General features: G+C 42.4%; 1 protein-coding gene across 7 annotated transcripts in view; it reads left to right on the plus strand.

Annotated features, from left to right (window-relative positions):
• chl1b (cell adhesion molecule L1-like b) overlaps positions 1–18,887 on the plus strand; it is a 639,417-nt gene that overhangs the window by 257,727 nt on the left and 362,803 nt on the right. For all 7 annotated transcript variants that reach the window (XM_078414480.1, XM_078414482.1, XM_078414481.1 and 4 more), the window contains 2 exons: positions 10,382–10,487; positions 13,134–13,327. In XM_078414480.1, the coding sequence (XP_078270606.1) occupies positions 10,382–10,487; positions 13,134–13,327 (300 nt within the window). The remainder of the gene's footprint in view (positions 1–10,381; positions 10,488–13,133; positions 13,328–18,887) is intronic.

An 18,887-nucleotide genomic window follows, 5' to 3' on the forward strand; every position in this document is an offset into this window, starting at 1 on the left:
GTCAAAATTCGTCCAGGATTGAAAGATGTTGCTCTGTTTGATGAAGCAGCCTACTTAAGCCTAGAAATATAGTGACACTATTACATCATTCAAAGCTGGAATTTCAAATAAAATCATCCAGAATTTGCTGTCCTACAATAATTGAGAATAAAACATCAAGTGGCAACTTCAAATGCAATTTTGTGAGAAGAAAAAATTGGAAACATCAAGATGATGGACCTGAAATAATGGCAGCTGAAATTCAAAGTAACTGTGTGCGAGGTGAATGTAAAATGTTTTTGTATGAATAATGAGGTGAGACAGTACTAAATAGTATTGAGGTTGATAGAGATGTAAAAAATGATGCAAGAAGACAGCAGTGCAGCTGGTAGAGCTGCTGCCTCGCAGCACCAGAGATCTGGGTTTGGTCCTGACTACAGGTGCCGTCTGTACGGAGTTTGTACGTTCTCCCCGTGACCGCATGGGTTTTCTCTGGGTGCTCTGATTACCTCCCACACTCCAAAGATGTACAGGTTGTAGGTTAATTGGCTTTTGTTAATTGTAAACTGTCCCTAGTGTGTAGGATAGTGCTTGTGTACGGGGGCCCTCTGGTCGGCACGAACTTGGTGGGCTGAAAGGTCTGTTGCCATGCTGTATCTCTAAAGTCTAAATGCTCAACAAAGACCTTAATAATGCACAATAGCTCCAAGGCCTTGCACTTTTAACTATGGAGCTCAAGATCTCTTGTGCTTTATTATCAACTTTGTTAACCTTACACTAAGTTGCGATATCTTCATAAATAATAAATTTGACCCTAACTCGATGGTGTTCAGTTCTCGGCTCCACACTTTTGGAAAGGATGTAAAAACGTTAGTGATTTGGCAGAGGCAATTGACTAGAATAACTCTCAAAGCTGCGAGATTAGTTTTGTGATTAAACTCCTGAACGCAAAACTTATTCTCCTCAAAGTATGGCAGGATAATAAATTATTTGATGTGTTCAAAACCATAAAGGATGTGGTTGACGAAATGAAAATAAATTGGATCTTCAGTCTTTTGCATGACAAAGGGGAAAAAATATAGATGTAAGTGATTGGCAAATAAACCAGAGGTGCCTTGATGAAATAGTTTATGAACGTAATCAGCAGCTGGAACGTAGTGCTCTGTCCCCGTGCCAGTGGGTACACATTCAATAGCAAGTAGGACATTGGAAAACATTTGGAAAGTATTATTGGTACATATACTTGTGATTTGTTCTCGCTGTTCAATGATCCTATGATTCTTTTTCTGAAAAAGTATAAAAACAAAACTCCAGTGAAGTTAACAAATATTTTGTTGGGTCTGATGGATTATGACTTAGTTGTGCTGTGGTTACTCACGATCTGCTGTATGAACTAACAACGATAGAGTTAGCTCCATAATTGTTGCATGTTTCAATGTTTGCAACAATGCATTGTTATCGAGCTTTGCCATTCTATTTTGCTATCTCAATTGATGAATTGCATTTGCACCGATCTTTCCGTTAGTATTTCATAAAGTTTCTTCCGATTCAGCTGCAAAAAAGTTCAGGAAATAACTGCAGACAGTGGGATGGCAAAGGTTAGAAAGTTTGCTGAGATATTGGATAACTTAGCAATGCTTTTAAGTGCTACGTGATTGAATATAATTGATTTGTTTTGGGGGAAAGGAAATGATTCTACTGTTCAGGAAATTTAACCTGGCTTTTCTGGCCATGATAAATGCCAACTACCAGACACTGCAGACGCTGGAATTTTGAGTAAAGAAGAAACTGCTGGAGGAACTCAGTGGGTTAGGCAGCATCTGTGGAGGGGAATGGACATACGGCGGGTAGGATTGACACCCTCCTTAAGATGCTCATCTGAAGAAGAGCCCCAACTCGAAACATCCTGCTCGATAGCATAGAGACTTTGGATCCTTCCTGTATGTTCCCTTGATTTGTTCTCACAATATGTCACAGACTCATACAGCAAAGAAACAGGCCCTTCGGCTCACCGTTTCTATGACAACTCTCAGTACCAATTCCATTTGCCAACACTTGTTCCACCGACTTCTATGTCTTTGCGATCAAATTTTTTAGTCAAGATATATCTTAAATTGTGAGTTTATCTGCGTCCATCACCAACTCCAGTAGTGTATTCCAGATTGCAGTGTACTCTCTGGACAATTTTATTTTCTTTGGTCTCCCTTAACTTTAGGAATCTGTTTATGAGGTGGCCTCACTATGGGCACTGTATGTGCTGAGAGTGAAGGTAGAATGGATGGGAATCCAGATAGAGAGAGGGAATAAATGTTTAAGTTTTCGGAGCATACCCCCAACTAAATACTGGGAGCCATCCTCCAATTTCCAGCTTTCTGAAGGCTACGATTTTCCACACCAATGGTCACAGTCCTTGACCTGTTTGCAGAGCTGCGATCATGGTCTTATGCCTGGCTATAGTATGAATTACATCGGATTCTGTAGGATTACATAGGATATGCAGCAGATGGATAGACCTTTCACCGCTTTCACATACGTGTGGATGAGGTGCCAGCCCACATGGATTACTGTGGGCTCCACCTATCCTTGGTCATCGGTACCACCTCTGATTTGTTCTGAACCTTTTCGTTCCTCTAGTTTCCCTCTCTCCTGATTCTCAGTCTGAAAAAGGGCTTGAACCCGAAACGTGACCTATTCCTTTTCTCCAGAGATGCTGCCTGACCCGCTGAGTCACTCCAGCATTTTGTGTCTATTTTTAGTGTAAACCAGCATCTGCAGTTCCTTCCTGCATATGTGTCTAACCATATTGTCAGACTAATCAGATTGCCCAAGATTCTCACGAAGACCCCACTCCACAAACTGTACTCTCAGGCAGCAAGTAAACTGTGGAAACAGTCTGTCACCCTCACACCATCTATCTGTGGTATTTCACTCTCAAACTGCTTTGGCAAAAGACTGTGCTCTGACAAGGGAGAGAGGGAGGGTTTTGGAGTTACCTACATTTGGAGGATTCAATGTTCTTGCCATTGGGTTGTAAGCTACCCAAGTGGAATAGGAGGTGTTGTTCCTCCAGATTTTGTGTGGCCTTGCTCTCACAATGGAATACAGAGCTTCATTTGTCATTCGGTACCAAGGTACCGAACGAAATTACATTAGCAGTCACACAAAAAAAAAGAACACAAGACACATGACCCCAACACAAACGTCCATCACAGTGACTCCAAACACCAAACACCCCTTCACTGTGATAGAGGCAACAAAACTTCCACTCTCTTCCCCACGCCCACGGACAGACAGCTCGTCCCCGACCGACCCGCACAGTCCCCGCGGCCGAGCCGTACCGGGCGCCGAAACGTCCCGCGGCCGAGCCGGGCGATTGAAGGCCCCGCGGCCGAGCCGCACCGGGTGCTGAAACGTCCCGTGGCCGAACCGGGCGATGGAAGGCCCCGCGGCCGTACCGTGCGCTGCTAAGTCCCGCGGCCGAGCCGCGCCGTGCGATATTAGGTCTTGCGGCCGAGCCGCGCCGTGCGATGTAAAGTCCCGCGGCCGAGCCGCGCCGTACGATGTTAGGTCCCGCGGCCGAGCCGCGCCGTGCGATGTAAAGTCCCGCGGCCGAGCCGCACCGGGCACTGTTAAGTCCAGCGGCCGAGCCGCACCGGGCGATGGAAGGCCCCGCGGGCGATGGAAGGCCCCCGCGGTCGATGGAAGGCCCCGCGGCCGAGCCACACCCCGCGCCGTGAGGAAGAGACCTAAAAAAGAAAGGTTTCCCCCACCCCACCCCACCCCCCACACACCCCATCCCCCACACATACACAGCCAAAAAACAAAAACAAAAACCATCCCAACACCGACACACAACAAAAAAAAGGAAAAAAAGACGAACAGACTGCCAGCGAGCCGCAGCCGTTAGGCCCCGCCACACGTGACCCAGGACGGCCCAGGACGGAAAGCTCAGTATTGGAATGGGAAGAGGAGCTAAAATGGTCAGCAACCGGGAGATCCACTAGGTGGACCTAGCAGGACCAAGCATTAGTGTTGGCAAAATGTTCACCAAGTCTGCGCTTGGTCTCACTGAAGTACACGAGGCCACATCGGGAGCAATGGATGCAGTAAAGGAGGTGCACATGAACTGGAGTATGTACGTTCTCCCTGTGACTGCGTGGCTTTAAGTTTTTAGTTTAAGAGATACAAAGCGGAAACAGGCCCTTCGTCCCACTGAGTCCGCACCGACCAGCGATCCCCGCACATCAACACTATCCTACACACACTAGGGACAATTTACATTTATACACAGCCAATGAACCTACAAACATAGAAACATAGACATAGAAAGTAGGTGCAGGAGTAGGCCATTCGGCCCTTCGAGCCTGCACCGCCATTCAATATGATCATGGCTGATCATCCAACTCAGTATCCTGTACCTGCCTTCTCTCCATACCCCCTGATCCCTTTAGCCACAAGGGCCACATCTAACTCCCTCTTAAATATAGCCAATGAACTGGCCTCAACTACCATCTGTGGCAGAGAATTCCACAGATTCACCACTCTCTGTGTGAAAAAAAACTTTCTCATCTCGGTCCTAAAAGACTTCTCCCTTATCCTTAAACTGTGACTCCTTGTTCTGGACTTCCCCAACATCGGGAACAATTTTCCTGCATCTCATATCATATCATATCATATCATATATATACAGCCGGAAACAGGCCTTTTCGGCCCTCCAAGTCCGTGCCGCCCAGCGATCCCCGTACATTAACACTATCCTACACCCACTAGGGACAATTTTTACATTTTACCCAGCCAATTAACCTACATACCTGTACGTCTCTGGAGTGTGGGAGGAATCCGAAGATCTCGGAGAAAACCCACGCAGGTCACGGGGAGAACGTACAAACTCCTTACAGTGCAGCACCCGTAGTCAGGATCGAACCTGAGTCTCCGGCGCTGCATTCGCTGTAAAGCAGCAACTCTACCGCTGCACTACCGTGCCGCCCTAGCCTGTACTTCTTTGGAGTGTGGAAGGAAACCGAAGATCTCAGAGTAAACCCATGGGGTCACGGGGAGAACGTACAAACTGTACAGACAGCACCCATAGTCGGGATTGAACCCGGGTCTCTGGCGCTGCAAGGCAGCAACTCGACCACTGAACCTCCATGCCGCCATCAGTGCTCCAGGGGTTTCTCCAGGTGGTCCGTAGAGCTTCCTCCCACACTCCCAAGACGTACAGGCATAGAGGTTGATTTGGATCCTGTAATTTGTAAATTGTCCCTAGTGTGTAGGGTACTGTTGGTGTACGGGGGAGATCACTGGTCGGCATGGACACGGTGGGCCGATGGGCCTGCTTCCACACTTATCTCTAACGTCTAAAACCCTTGTTTTGAAGTTGCGTCCCTGAAACAATACATTAGACCTTGTGGAAAAATTGAAAATGAGGTGCTCTCCTGGATAGGTTGCAGTTTCCTGGATAAGCTGAAACATGAGCCATCTGCAAAATTTTCTGAAGTCCACCAATTGTAAAATGATGGCTTCCTCCCTGTAGGAACTTTGTCACGTGCTCTGCTCAGAGTGGAGATGTATGAGAGCATTTCTGGAGCATCGTCATTTGCTCAGCAACATTCAAAGCGATTATGAACTGAGAGATAACTAAATAAATAAATCCCCTTTAAAATTTACAGCAGGGCATTTATCTAACAAAATGCGCTGAACTTCATTTTTATGGCAAGAGGCTGCAATTACCAGTTATCTTCCCATCGAACCGAGCAAAATGACAGCCTTTTTCCAGTTAAACAGCTGCCCAATTGTGCAAATCTGGTGGCTCCTCTTCGACTATTTCTGCACGACAGAATCCATGAAGGCTGGAATCCCTCAATTTGATGAATCTCCTATCTGTCCCCCAATCACTTATGTCTGTGCAGGCATGAAATTTCATCACAGTATTCTGCAATGCGCTTGACTGGAGATGATTTTAGGGTTATAGTTTGCTTTATTTCATGCAATCAGCCTGACTAGCACGTAAATGCAGGAATACAGCATTTTATTTGGAAGAGCTGCATTGAATCAGTGTTGAAAATTTGAGAATTTAAGTTGAGCTGACATTTTGCTGATATGTAATTTGGATCTGTTGTTTTCCCGAGTTTTCTACCCACCTCACAAGAGGCAGGTGGCATTGTGAAGCCTGCTTAGTGTGAAATTATTGCCCCCCATCTTGCAGGTTCAAACCTCTTCCGTGGCACAGTTACCTGTGATCTGCTTGTGCCTGACCAAATTTGGAGGGACCATCTTGCTGAGAGTTGTACGTGTCCTGTGGGCAGGGTTGGGATCTCAGGCAGCACAGTGGTACCGCGCGGTAGAGTCACTGCCCTACTGCGCCAGAGACCCGAGTATGATTAGAGAGAGAAAGTGGAGAACATCAAGGATGAAACTTACAACTAGCAATCATAAGGTGTCAAGATGGTTGAGGGCACGAGCGACAGCTCAGATGAATGTCGTAAGAAACTACACAAGAATAGAGTCAAGGTATGCAGAGATAAGTTTGGTGGAGCAAGTACAGGCAAAAATAATGAATTTACCAGGGCAATCCTGTTTGTGGACCTTGGCTAAGAAATAGAAGTGAGCAGTATGGGATTGGGGCACTTTTTTCGGTTGGAGGCTGTGGAGGGCAGATCTCCTGATGTGGTGAGATCTATAATGGTCCAATTGACATTTATAAGCCAACTGCAGGGTGCTGGAATCCAAGCCGGAAGGCTCCCACAGTCAGCAGCAGGAGCCCGGGAAGCTGGAAGCCTTGACTCGATTAGATGTGAAAGTGGGATTAAGTAGAACTGTGTAAGTGGAATATCGATGGTCGGCATGGACTCAGTGGGCCGAAGGGCCTGTTTCCACGCTGTATCCCAAAAACTGAACTGAAGCTAAAGATCAGGAAGGTTTGAGTGTAGGGTCATGATGAAGAGAGGAGGCAAGGATGAGGTGATGGGTAAAGCTATTCACACCTTGACATTGTGGGACAAGCGAGGTATAGACATGAATGTACAGCCATTTTCACTGACACCTAACTCGCTTCTGACCACACACTCTGGCAGCTAGGTCAGAAATGATCAGTACTCTCTCCTTCTGGCTACTGAGCCAAATGGGCAGAGCTTTGCCCTCTCCTAAGCCTGTTGTTCCTGCTAATACTTGTATTTTTGTGACTAGCCTCCTTGCAGCATTTTTACTCGAGCCTACAAAATATTATCACAAAGGCAGCGTAAATTTGCCTAATGATATACTGCGTTGAAGCACAGTATCGTCTTATAATTATATTATTGAAACTCTTAATGGAGGTTGCTGCCTAATTTATAATGTGGGTATAAATTGCAGGAGCAGAACATAATGTTTGAAATTATTTGTTTGTTATTTGAAATCAACAGTGTCAAGACAAGTAATGGAAAACAAATTGCTTCCAAATCACTGAGTTCTTTTTTAGTCAATGAAATTAATTTTGGAGACACAATGAATGAAGATGCTGGAATTTTGCATAGAAAATAAAGTGCTGGAGTAATTTAGCAGGTTAAGCAGCATTTATGGAGGAATTGACAGGCGAGGGATCTGAAGAAGGGTCCCATCTTGAAACGTCGCCTATCCATGTCCTCCGGAGACATTGCCTGACCCGCTGAGTTACTCCAGCACCTTGTTCTCTACGAATGAATTATGAATGTAGGCACGATCGCAGAGCATATTTAGTTTTGCCATCTGCGGCAAATTTGTAGGCCATAGCTGGTAAATCCAAAGTAGTTAAACAAGCCTTCATAGTGTGCAAGTTAGACAGTAGATAGAATAATGTATCCAGACATGAGACAATCGTTGTGCTGGACAACTAAGCGGGACAGGCAACATCTCCGGAGAGAAGGAATGGGTGATGTTTTGAGTCCAAAGACGGGTCTCAACTCGAAAGGTTACTTCTCTGCGGAGATGCTGCCTGTCCCGCTGAGTTACTCCAGCATTTTGTGTCTATCTTTGATTTAAAACAGTATCGGCAGTTCTTACCTACACATGAGACAATCATTTGTTGACTGAGGTACAGAGGAGTGCGATTAGGAACCGCTAATCTGGAGTCCCAATGATGAGGAGAAATTGGTGGAACTTGGGCATTTTAACCTGAAAGTCAACAAACTGTGGCAATCTTATATATTATAAACAAATTATTGAGGGGATGGATAAAAGTAAACTAAATATTGGTGTTACCACTAATGCCTCGTGTCTGGAATAAACAACGGGATGGTAAATGTTATCCAAAGGTTGACTGCAGAAGTTGTAAATTCTTTTTTCCGATAACGACAAAAGTGTGGAGACAAAAATCGCCAAAAGGGGTCTCGACCCGAAACATCATGTGTTCCTTTTCTTCAGAGATGCTGTTTTACCCGCTGAGTTACTCCAGCTTTTTGTGTCTATCTTCAAAGAAATATGATATATTTTAAAAATAAAACATAGAACAGCGCAGCATTAGAACGGGCCCTTTGGCCCACAATGTTTGTGTCGATCATGATACCAAGTTGAACTGATCTCATCCGCTTGCACATGATCCATATCCCTCTATTCCTTGCACTTCCATGTGCCCATCTAAAGCCTCTTAAATGCCAGTCTTGTATCTGCCTCCACCATTACCCCTGGCAATGCCATCCAGACCCCCACTACTCTCAGCGTGAAAAATAACCTGCCTCGCACATCTCCCTTAAACCTTCCCCCTCTCACCTAATAGTTGTGCCCTCTAGCGTTTGACATATCCACTCTGGGAAAAAGGTTCTGATTGTCTACCCTGTCTATTCCTTTCATAATTTTATATACTTTGATTATGTCTCTTCTCAACCTCTGACGTTCTAGAGAAAGATGATCTCTAAATATCTACTGAAATCTAATGTTCCCTAAATATCTAAAATATCTAATGATCTCTCAGGATCAATGGCTTACAATTCACCAAATGTATTTCTTCGTATAATGGTCTGGTGGTTAAACATTGACAGTGTAGGTTACAAAATCATATATTGATCAAGCATGGTAATGAAGAAATTGGAACTTGAAAGCCAATTTCCATGTTAAAATATATAATTAAAATAAGTATTTGTTTTTCTCTTATTGTTAAACTGATTACTGGGCCAGCAGGACTGATGTACGGACAGTGGGTAGGGCAATTAAACCTATATTCACCAGAGTTTTGAAGGAGGGGGGGATTTCCTAGAAACCTTCAACATTCAAGCAAGACTCAGAAGTAGGAAGTAGGAAGGATGTACCTGATGGTGTGGAGTCCAAGATGAAGCGTCACAGTCTAATGATAAGAGTTAAGCCATTTAAGACTGAAAAGAAGAATTTGTTTTTCCCACGGAACGGTGAATCTATACAATTCCCTACCACATATAATAGTTGAAGCTAAATCATAAGATATATTCAAGACGTTTTTTTCTTGAGGTGAGAGAGATTAAGGAATATGGGGAGAAAGCAGAAACACCCAACTGAATTTGAATGATCAGCTGTGATCATATTTAGATTTATATTTAGAGATACAGCGCGGAAACAGGCCCTTCGGCCCACCGAGTCCGCGACGCCCAGCGATCCCCGCACATTAACACTATCCTACAATTTTTACATTTACCCAGTCAATTAACTTACATACCTGTACGTCTTTGGAGTGTGGGAGGAAACCGAAGATCTCGGAGAAAACCCACGCAGGTCACGGGTAGAACGTACAAACTCTGTACAGACGGCGCCCGTAGTCAGGATCGAACCTGAGTCTCCGGCGCTGCATTCGCTGTAAGGCAGCAACTCTACCACTGCGCCACCGTGCCGCCCGTGAATAGTAGAACAGCTCGAAAGGTCAAATAGCCTTTTCCTGATACTCTACATTTCTGCATTTCATTTGAAAGAAGTGTCATGTCCTTTATCCTCTTGTCAACTTCCATCAAGTGCTTCTATTTATCCCAGAGTGCTGCGAGTATTTTTTGGATGAACAGACACCAAAATGACATGTTTCCGTGAAGCTTCTCTGTGGGAATCCTTGATATTAAAAATGAACCCAAATGAAAAGGAGCAATTTAAATTCTGCATTCAATGCCGAGAATAGTTCTGAGAAATATAGCAATCATAATATCACCAGCAGATTTTTCAAATTATTTTCATACAACTGCAATGGTAACTCTCAGAAATGGAATTATTAAAAGTATTCATTACACAGACCTCATTACAGTGTTTCATCTTCTACATCTTGACCTCAAATGCTTCAATTTTTTCTCATCATTTTTTTTCTCATAATTAATCAGAATTTAGCTCTCATAAGCTTTAAGAGAATTACAGCTGTTAGTGTGAATGATTAATTGATTTTGAATTGTACCTCTCCACTTCAACCTAATTCATGTTTTACTTTTAAATATTTTTTTTCCAGTTCAGCAGCCTCCTACTATAACGAGGCAGTCGCCCAAGAGGCATGTGGTGTATCCGCCTGATGATTTCATTATCACGTGTGAAGCCAGAGGAAATCCAGCACCCCAGTAAGTATTGCCATTTGTGCCATGTAATGCAGTTGCTGTCGGAAGCATTGATCACCTCCCGAACAAAATGGTGCTGAATGGTGTAAGATATCTATTCACCTGGTTCATCTCCTTTGACTTGACTGCTATGGATGACTATGGATTGCAGAAGGCAAGGCTGCAATTTACAGATATACCTCGGCTATGATTGCAGCCTTGAGATGGAATGGAAGCTTGTGCTGTGCCGATGAATGTGAGAATATTGCACTCTCGCGTCCAACAATCTGTTTGGGTTATCCATGTCGATAAGGTCTAGGTGGGGGTGGGGTGATGGAGTGGGGCGGGGGGGTGTTGTGGGGGGAATACCAGACAATGGATGATCAACTCCAAACTCAAATTATTGTGGTTTATACTTGCCTTTTGGATTCATATTTATCTTGTGCAAAGCATCATGTTGATGTCAATGAATACTCAAATAAATCATAGGCCGGCATCTCGTCAAGATTAAAAACACCTCAGAACAGTACAATTCAGAAAATCCTCACAGTTAAATGGAAGACCATTGTGCAAGGGCTAGAGTCCTGCATGAAGGTCCTTGCTTCACTAGTGCTGTCCTTTAGGCTCACAAGGTTGATTAATTAATATTGGTATCCAAACCTAAGCATCATTTGCCATAGGATGTCATAAGCAGTGACAGGTATTTGGAGTCTTTGCATTGTTCTCAACATATATTGCATTAAGGTACACAGATTTTAAGAGAAGTATGATTCATCCATGGCTAACTAAGGTAATCAAACATGGTATGAAATTCAGAGAAAAAACGTACAATATTGTGAAGGTTTTTGGTCAATTAGAAAAGTTTAGAGACCGGTAAAAGATTATTGAATACAAAAGTGAAAATGGATTGACAGTAATCTAGCCAGTAAAAAGAAATCAGATAGGTCATAAGTAATAGGAGCAGAATTAGGCCATTCGGCCCATTAAGTCCACCCTGCCATTCAATCATGGCCGTTCCATCTCTTCCTCTGAACCCCATTCTCCCCATAACCCTTGACACCCCTGTCAGATAGTGGTTTCAACAAATACTTAGCAAGAAAGTATTTGATCTTTAAAGGATGAAATGGAAGCTAATGAAATAGCAAAGTCTTTGAACAAATATTTTGTTTCTGTCTGGACTGTGAAAACACCACAATAATAGTAGAATATCTAGGGACAAAAGAAGAGGGAAGAACCTGAAACAATTGTTGTCACTGGAGCAAAGATGATAGACAAATGAATGGGACAAAAGGCAGAACAATCTCCTGGATCTGAATGGCTAAAATGTTAATTAAAAGTAGCTAAAGTGGATGGGTGTCTTGTGAACTTCCATAATTCTGTATGTTGTGGAAAGATCAAATCAGATTGGAAAACCATAAATGTAACTAATCCATGCAGGAGAGTCACGGGGCAGAAACTGGGGAACGGTCACTTTATTCTCACATGTACCTTGGATATAGTGAAATGCTTTGGTTTGCACACAATCTAGTAAAATAATACTATACATAAGCACACATCAGATATAGGCAATGACTATCATGTAAAAAAGTAGATCTTTTCTGAGGCAGTACACAAAGTATCGTCACGTTTCTGGCGCCATCTTGTAGCATTCTTCAAATGGGATAATCCTTCAAGTGCTTCAAATATTGAGTCTTATCTTGGCCTCAAAGGTCAATTGTCCTGGTCAGTTGGGAAATCCAGGAAAATATTGAGATTATTAAAATTGTAATAGTAGATCATTCAGAAATTAATAATCGAATCAAAGAGAGTTGGCATGATTTTATTAAAGGGAAATTATGTTTAATACATTTTTGCCTGTCATAAATGTAGTCTATTTGGAGATCCAGCCGTCTTTTGAAAAATATCATTATAATGGCACAGTTTATGACAGTCACCAAAAAGGGGAAATTAATGTTGATAAGGTAAATCCATTCAGCTAGAGAAAACTTCACCTGCCCAAATCTCCCTTCAGATTAGCTACTAACCACATATTGTACGCGTAAGTTTTAATTTCAGTTGGAAATGATGCACTGGTGTAGGTTAGGCAAAAATAACATGCTTGGAACTTTTATGTTTATTAGCAACCAACATTAGCATTCAAGCTTTTAAATTTTTTTATTGTGGCAGGCATAACACTTTGTCATTGGCAAATATATTTGATCTGTGTAATATATTGATTGTAATAAACATGCCCTGTTGTGTGCAGTGACGGTATAACATTGTAGGTATTTTTCATCTTTATTCTTTGCTGAATTTGTTTTATGTGATTTGATCTCAAATTATTTTTCATTGCTGTGTACCGGTGGAAATAAACTGAGTAGTGGTTTTCGGGAGTGACATTATTTACAGTTCCCGTTGTCCTTTTCAGCTGAGTGAAGCTTGAATAGTTTGAGGCTTTTTAACCCAGTTCTGTATATTTGCTGTGAGACCATTTGAATGGATTTGTGATTCAAGAAGACAATAGACAATAGGTGCAGGAGTAGGCCATTCGGCCCTTTGAGCCAGCACCGCCATTCAACGTGATCATGGCTGATCATTCTCAATCAGTACCCCGTTCCTGCCTTCTCCCCATACCCAGACATGGTGTATATATAAGAAATTGTAATAAAACTTTCCTCCTTTGTATTCTAGTTTTCGGTGGACCAAGGATGGCAAAGAATATGATCCATCACAGGACCCCAGAGTGATTACAACTATAAACTCGGGGACATTTGTGATTAAAAACAACAATGGCAATTTGAACACTTTTCATGGAAAATATCATTGTTATGCGAGCAATGAACTGGGGACAGCAGTATCTGAGGAAATTGTTTTCAGCACTGCAAGTAAGTACCTCTTGATTTCAATTTTTGGCTTTGATTCATGGAAATCTCAGATTTGAAGCAATGACTTTTGAATTAGCATTAAGGATGCATACATGCTTTATGCAACACTTTTTCCAAGACAAGCAGGAAATCTAGAATTTTGGGGACCAAAGCAGCTCCAAAATAGCACAGCATGCATCAGAACCTGTGAAGTAAGGTCATAGTTTGTTGTCGAGTCAGTCAGAGAGTTGAACAGCACAGACTTCAACCCTTGGGATCTTCAAGCCCACGTCAGCCCTTTTGCCCGTCTGCACAAAGTACAAAGTACTGGTTGCTAAACACTAACTCCTCCTCCCATTCCCACACAGATCTTTCTGGCCTGGGCCTTCTCCATTGTCAGTGAGGCCCAGCTCAAATTGGAGGAACAGCACTTCATATTTCACTTGGGTAGCCTACACCTCAGCGGTATGAACATTGAGTTCTCTAACTTCAAGTGGCCCTTGCTTTCCCTCTCTCTCCATCCCCTCCCCATTCCCAGTTGTACAATCAGTCTTAGTGTCTCCGACTACATTTTATCTCTGTGCTGCCCCCACTCCCCTGACATTAGTCTGAAGACGGGGTCTCGACCTGAAACATCACCCATTCCTTCTCTCCAGAGATGCTGCCTGTCCTGTGGAGTTACTCCAGCATTTTGTGCCTCTGCACAAAGTACCCGGCAGTTTACCAGACAAGTCGCTAGGTTTCCCGGCCGCTGTTAATGGTAGACAAACCGATGTGCCACATCAATGTCCTTCAAAGAAATGATACATAGGATAGTACCAGCTGGAGAAGCACAAGAACAAGGTTGATATACCTACACGCTTTTAATGGTTAAAATACATGGGTATAATTGCGCACTGGAGTAATTTCCAAGCTTTGGTTTTGCTGATCCCAGACTAAGTTTTCTGGACTCGGGAAGCAGAGTTATCCTCATGGGATATCATGGCGTATGAAAGCTTCCCATATCTTCAGCACAGACATAGGGATATATCACAGTATCTCCCCAAGCTATGAGATGTTATGATCTTGCAGCATCTCAGGACTAGCTCTGAAATGTTATACGTTCTTTGTTTATGCCAAATGGAACAAACAAATAGCTTGTAACAACTTAGAGCTAATGTGCTAAATACTCATTGATGAAAAATTAACAATGATGACATGTGCATTAATTATAAGGATAGTATGTACATCTTGTATGTGCTTACTATTCCCGTTCCACCCAAAAACAGGTATTCCTCCCACATCCCAAAGTCATGTAGACTGGGTGGTTAATTGGCTACTGCAAGTTGCACCTCGTGTCTATCTGGGGGAGGTGAGAGAGGAGATGGTGGGAATGTAGGGAAAGTAGTTCATTGGTAAATTTATGGAAAAATGCTCAAAGTGCTTAGATTTAGATTTAGAGATACAGCGCGGAAACAGGCCCTTCGGACTTCGGCGAGTCCGCGCCGCCCAGCGATCCCCGCACATTAACACTATCCTACACACACTAGGGACAATTTTTACATTTGCCCAGTCAATTAACCTACATACCTGTACGTCTTTGGAGTGTGGGAGGAAACCAAAGATCTCGGAGAAAACCCACGCAGGTCACGGGGAGAACGTACAAACTCCGTACAGACGGCGCCCGTAGTCAGGAAGCTGTTATATTCTTAAAGGGCCAAATGACAACATCCTGTATGATAGGAAAATATGACCATGGCCAAAATGCCCTTCAAACATAGGTGGTGAGCCATTTTATTGCACCGTTGTAGCCCTGGTAAAAGTGCCACTGCAGTGTTGTTGAGAGGCAGTATGTTCAGCGTAGACATTGTGGGCCGAAGGGCTTATTCCAGTGCTGTACTATGTTCTATCAATATTTAATGTGTTTGTGGAAGTAGCAAGGTACTTGCATTAAATTCATACATGATGGCTCTTATGTCCATGCTGATATGGCTAACAAAACTGTCTGCCAATATTTTTCCGAGGTTGCTTATCCTGTACTAAAGAGTTAACTGTGGTAAAATAATGGTGGAAAGAGCAAGGGAGATGTGATGTTTCCATCATTCTCGGAATCTTTCGTCTTTCTTCATATCTTCATTATTATGTTGAACAAAGATGCAGCCCATTGAAAGGCGATGCAAGTAGAAAATTATTTCTAAACCTGTGTGAGGACAATGGGTAGGAATTTCTCTAAAGAATTTAGATGCACAGATGTTTGATAACAGTTTGGTTGAATCTGGGAAATCGATGTGATCTTATCTTTTACATGGTGGAGCAGTGTATATGAATGGTAGAGGGTCTTGGTGAGTGTTATCTATTAACCTTGAAAAAACTAGTACAACACCACTGTTGCATTTAATTACATTGAAACCAGGAAATTTAGATTCAAGTTATCAGTTTTAATCGAAACATTTGGGAGGCACTGTGGGCATAGCATTAGACCTACTGCCTTACAGCATTAGAGACCCAGGTTCGATCCTGACTATGGGTGCTGTCTGTACGGAGTTTGTACGTTCTCCCCGTGACCTGCGTGGGTCTTCTCCGAAATCTCTGGTTTCCACCCACACGCCAAAGACGTAGGTTTGTAGGTTAATTGGATTGGGATAAATGTTTAAATGTAAAATTGTCCCTCATCCGTGTAGGATAGTGTTAATGTGCGGGGATCGCTGGTCGGTGCCGACTGTGTGTGCCGAAGGATCTGTTTCCACGCTACATCTCTAAAACTAAAAAACTAAAAATTTTAAAGTGCAATTGTGCATAACTAGAAAATGCATGTTATTTTCTTGTTATTTTCCTGTTTATCATTTCATTTTTGCAATTCCCAAGTACGAGGTGATCTGGGTTCCGCTTGAAATGTCACGCTGAGCATCGGACAGGCCTGAGAAAAGTACTGTTGTATTTCAATAGAAGTTCCAGCAAACCATCTGGGGACGTTCAGGGCCAAATATTGAATTGGTTTTCTGTTGATGGCACTGCAATTTGTGCCAGCATACAACATGCAGCCTGTTAAAGTTACAACCGAACCAATAATGAGGGAGGTTTGTGTGTTAATGTAAGCGTGTCAAAGCAAACTCTTTCTTGGCCTGTGTGTGATGTTCTAGTTGGCATCATTGCTCTGGTCTACCACAGGCACTTACTTGTGTGATCTGCTGTTCTTTATTGTGAATGCATCCTAGCAGTGTATGAAGTAACATATTGATCTGATCTTATAGACACATGTATTTTTGTGTGAAAAGGTAAATAATATTATAGTGTAAGAAAATAACTGCAGATGCTGGTACAAATCGAAGGTATTTATTCACAAAATGCTGGAGTAACTCAGCAGGTCAGGCAGCATCTCAGGAGGGAAGGAATGGGAATCGGTCTGAAGAAGGGTCTCGACCCGAAACGTCGCCCATTCCTTCTCTCCTGACCGGCTGAGTTACTCCAGCATTTTGTGAATAAATAATATTATAAATCATTGATCAGTGTAATAAAATTAATCCTATTCGTTTAATCTACTAATTCATTTAGAGGTGATTTGGAGTAAGGCAATGATATTTAATTATGACTGAAATCATCACCACAGCACTCAAAATGTATCCAAATTTGTATTTTTATGGTTCAATGTTTCTGCCAATGTAAAGGACCAGTCAGTGATGGAGATGTGAGCCAAAAAGCAAATGCAGGCACAATGGAAGAATCACCTTTAGTGCAGTATCTTCCTAGGATTTCATGAATTGTAAAGGGTATAATTGGTCAGGGTAGATCCACTTATGTTTTAATTTGTGAGAATTCAGAAAAAAAATGATCACGTTACATTCTTCGTTAATCAAATTTCAGTAAGTATTCTGCTTTGTTTAAAAATTCTGTTTTGGCTTCCATCCATTCCTATCCAAGGAAGCAGCTGGTGATTCTGTTTCCCCAGCCCTCTGCCGATGGTACGATTATCTGCTCGATATACACGCTCCAAAGTGACTTGTCCTATCAATTTACCTTCTGCCTGCAGTGCATGAAGGAGCTGATCTCCACTTGCTGGTAAAGGTGATTGGCAATTCACCAAAATGGAATTGCAAGCGCAAAGCCCTAAACATTTTTGGATTAAAGTGTTTTTATGACTGCCAGAACTCAAAAAGAGATGCCACTGGGCAACATGGATAACATCATTTTTTTCTAGAACTGGTCACAAATATAAAGTCTTGATTGGAATTTCTCACAAACCAGCATTTAATATTTGAGATATTCATTGACGAATAAAAATGTGGAAATATAATGCTGTGGAGTAAATGTTGGGCAATATTTTCTGCTCTGCATGAAATTGAAGCACATTTCAATTTATTCCTGAATATGTTTATCAGCAAGAAGTGTTCAGTGTGAGATAACACCATTCAGGGCACAACATTAGCTATTTAATTTGAGGGTGACTGAGTGCGTTGATTTGGCAACTAAATGTTCATGGATAAATAGTATTATACTGAGCTGTTGATGTCAAAGGCAAACCTTTGAGCTTTTGTTTCATTCTGTATGTTTTTATCCTCTTTAATCGGTAGATTGGAGGGAGTTGTAATAATAACTAATTGCACTTTTCGCATAGAATCATGAAGTGTTTACAGCACAGAAGGAGGCCATTCAGCTCATCCTGTCTGTGTTAGCTCTCCACCAGAGGTAAATTGTGCATTTAGCACAGAGATGTTCCAAGTTAAATCCTATTGTACCAGTTTTCCGGATGAATCTGATTGTACTTTTCGAGATAAATTTAACTTGCCTTAATTTTTAACTTAGTGTACCTTTGGTTTATTCAAAGGGTAGAGAGCAAGTACCCAAGTACAATTTTCAAATTTAAATCGCCTTTCTCCCTTGTGTCTTCTTCCCAATGTCACACCTTGAAAGCAAAATGTGTGCTATCCTATAATTCTATGAAAATAACTATGACCAAAACTTAGAAACCCAGTTTCTCCTGAGCGAGCCAGCCATAATTGCATTCTTTTCCATGGCATACATGGATGAAAGAAAGATAATGATTACCTCGACCAAAAAGGAAAAACATCAATGTGGATTTCTAGTTATGAGAAAATATCCTCTGATGAGATACTTCAACTCCAACTTCCCACTTCGAGAGATGAGGACAAGTACATTCAGAAAGATCTAAACGGAACATGCCGGAGGGTCTCAGCAGGTCAGGCACGCATCTGTAGAGGGAATGGATAGGTAACGTTTTGGGTTGGGACCCTTCTTCAGGCTGATTGGGCTAAAGAAGTGTCTTGGCCCAAAACCGTGCCTGTCTATTCCCTCCACGGATGCTGCCCGATCTGCTGAGTTCCTCCAGCATTTTGGCTTGTTCAAGCTTCCAGCATCTGCAATTCCTTGTATCTCCAAACACCTTTATGCCGGATGGAAAACTTACCATGAATTACCATGTCATCAATGAAAGGATATGTGTAAATAGAAAATCAGAAGGAAAGTTAGTAGTTTAATTATTTTCTAAATAAATAAGTGCGTGTGTGTGTGTATATATTTCGAAAAATGCTCTTTATAAAAAGTACATGTGTGTTTCTGTGTGAGTGTATGTATACACGCATACACA

The sequence above is a fragment of the Rhinoraja longicauda genome, chromosome 17 (genome assembly GCF_053455715.1).
Source record: "Rhinoraja longicauda isolate Sanriku21f chromosome 17, sRhiLon1.1, whole genome shotgun sequence".
Classification (NCBI taxonomy): Eukaryota; Metazoa; Chordata; class Chondrichthyes; order Rajiformes; family Arhynchobatidae; genus Rhinoraja; species Rhinoraja longicauda.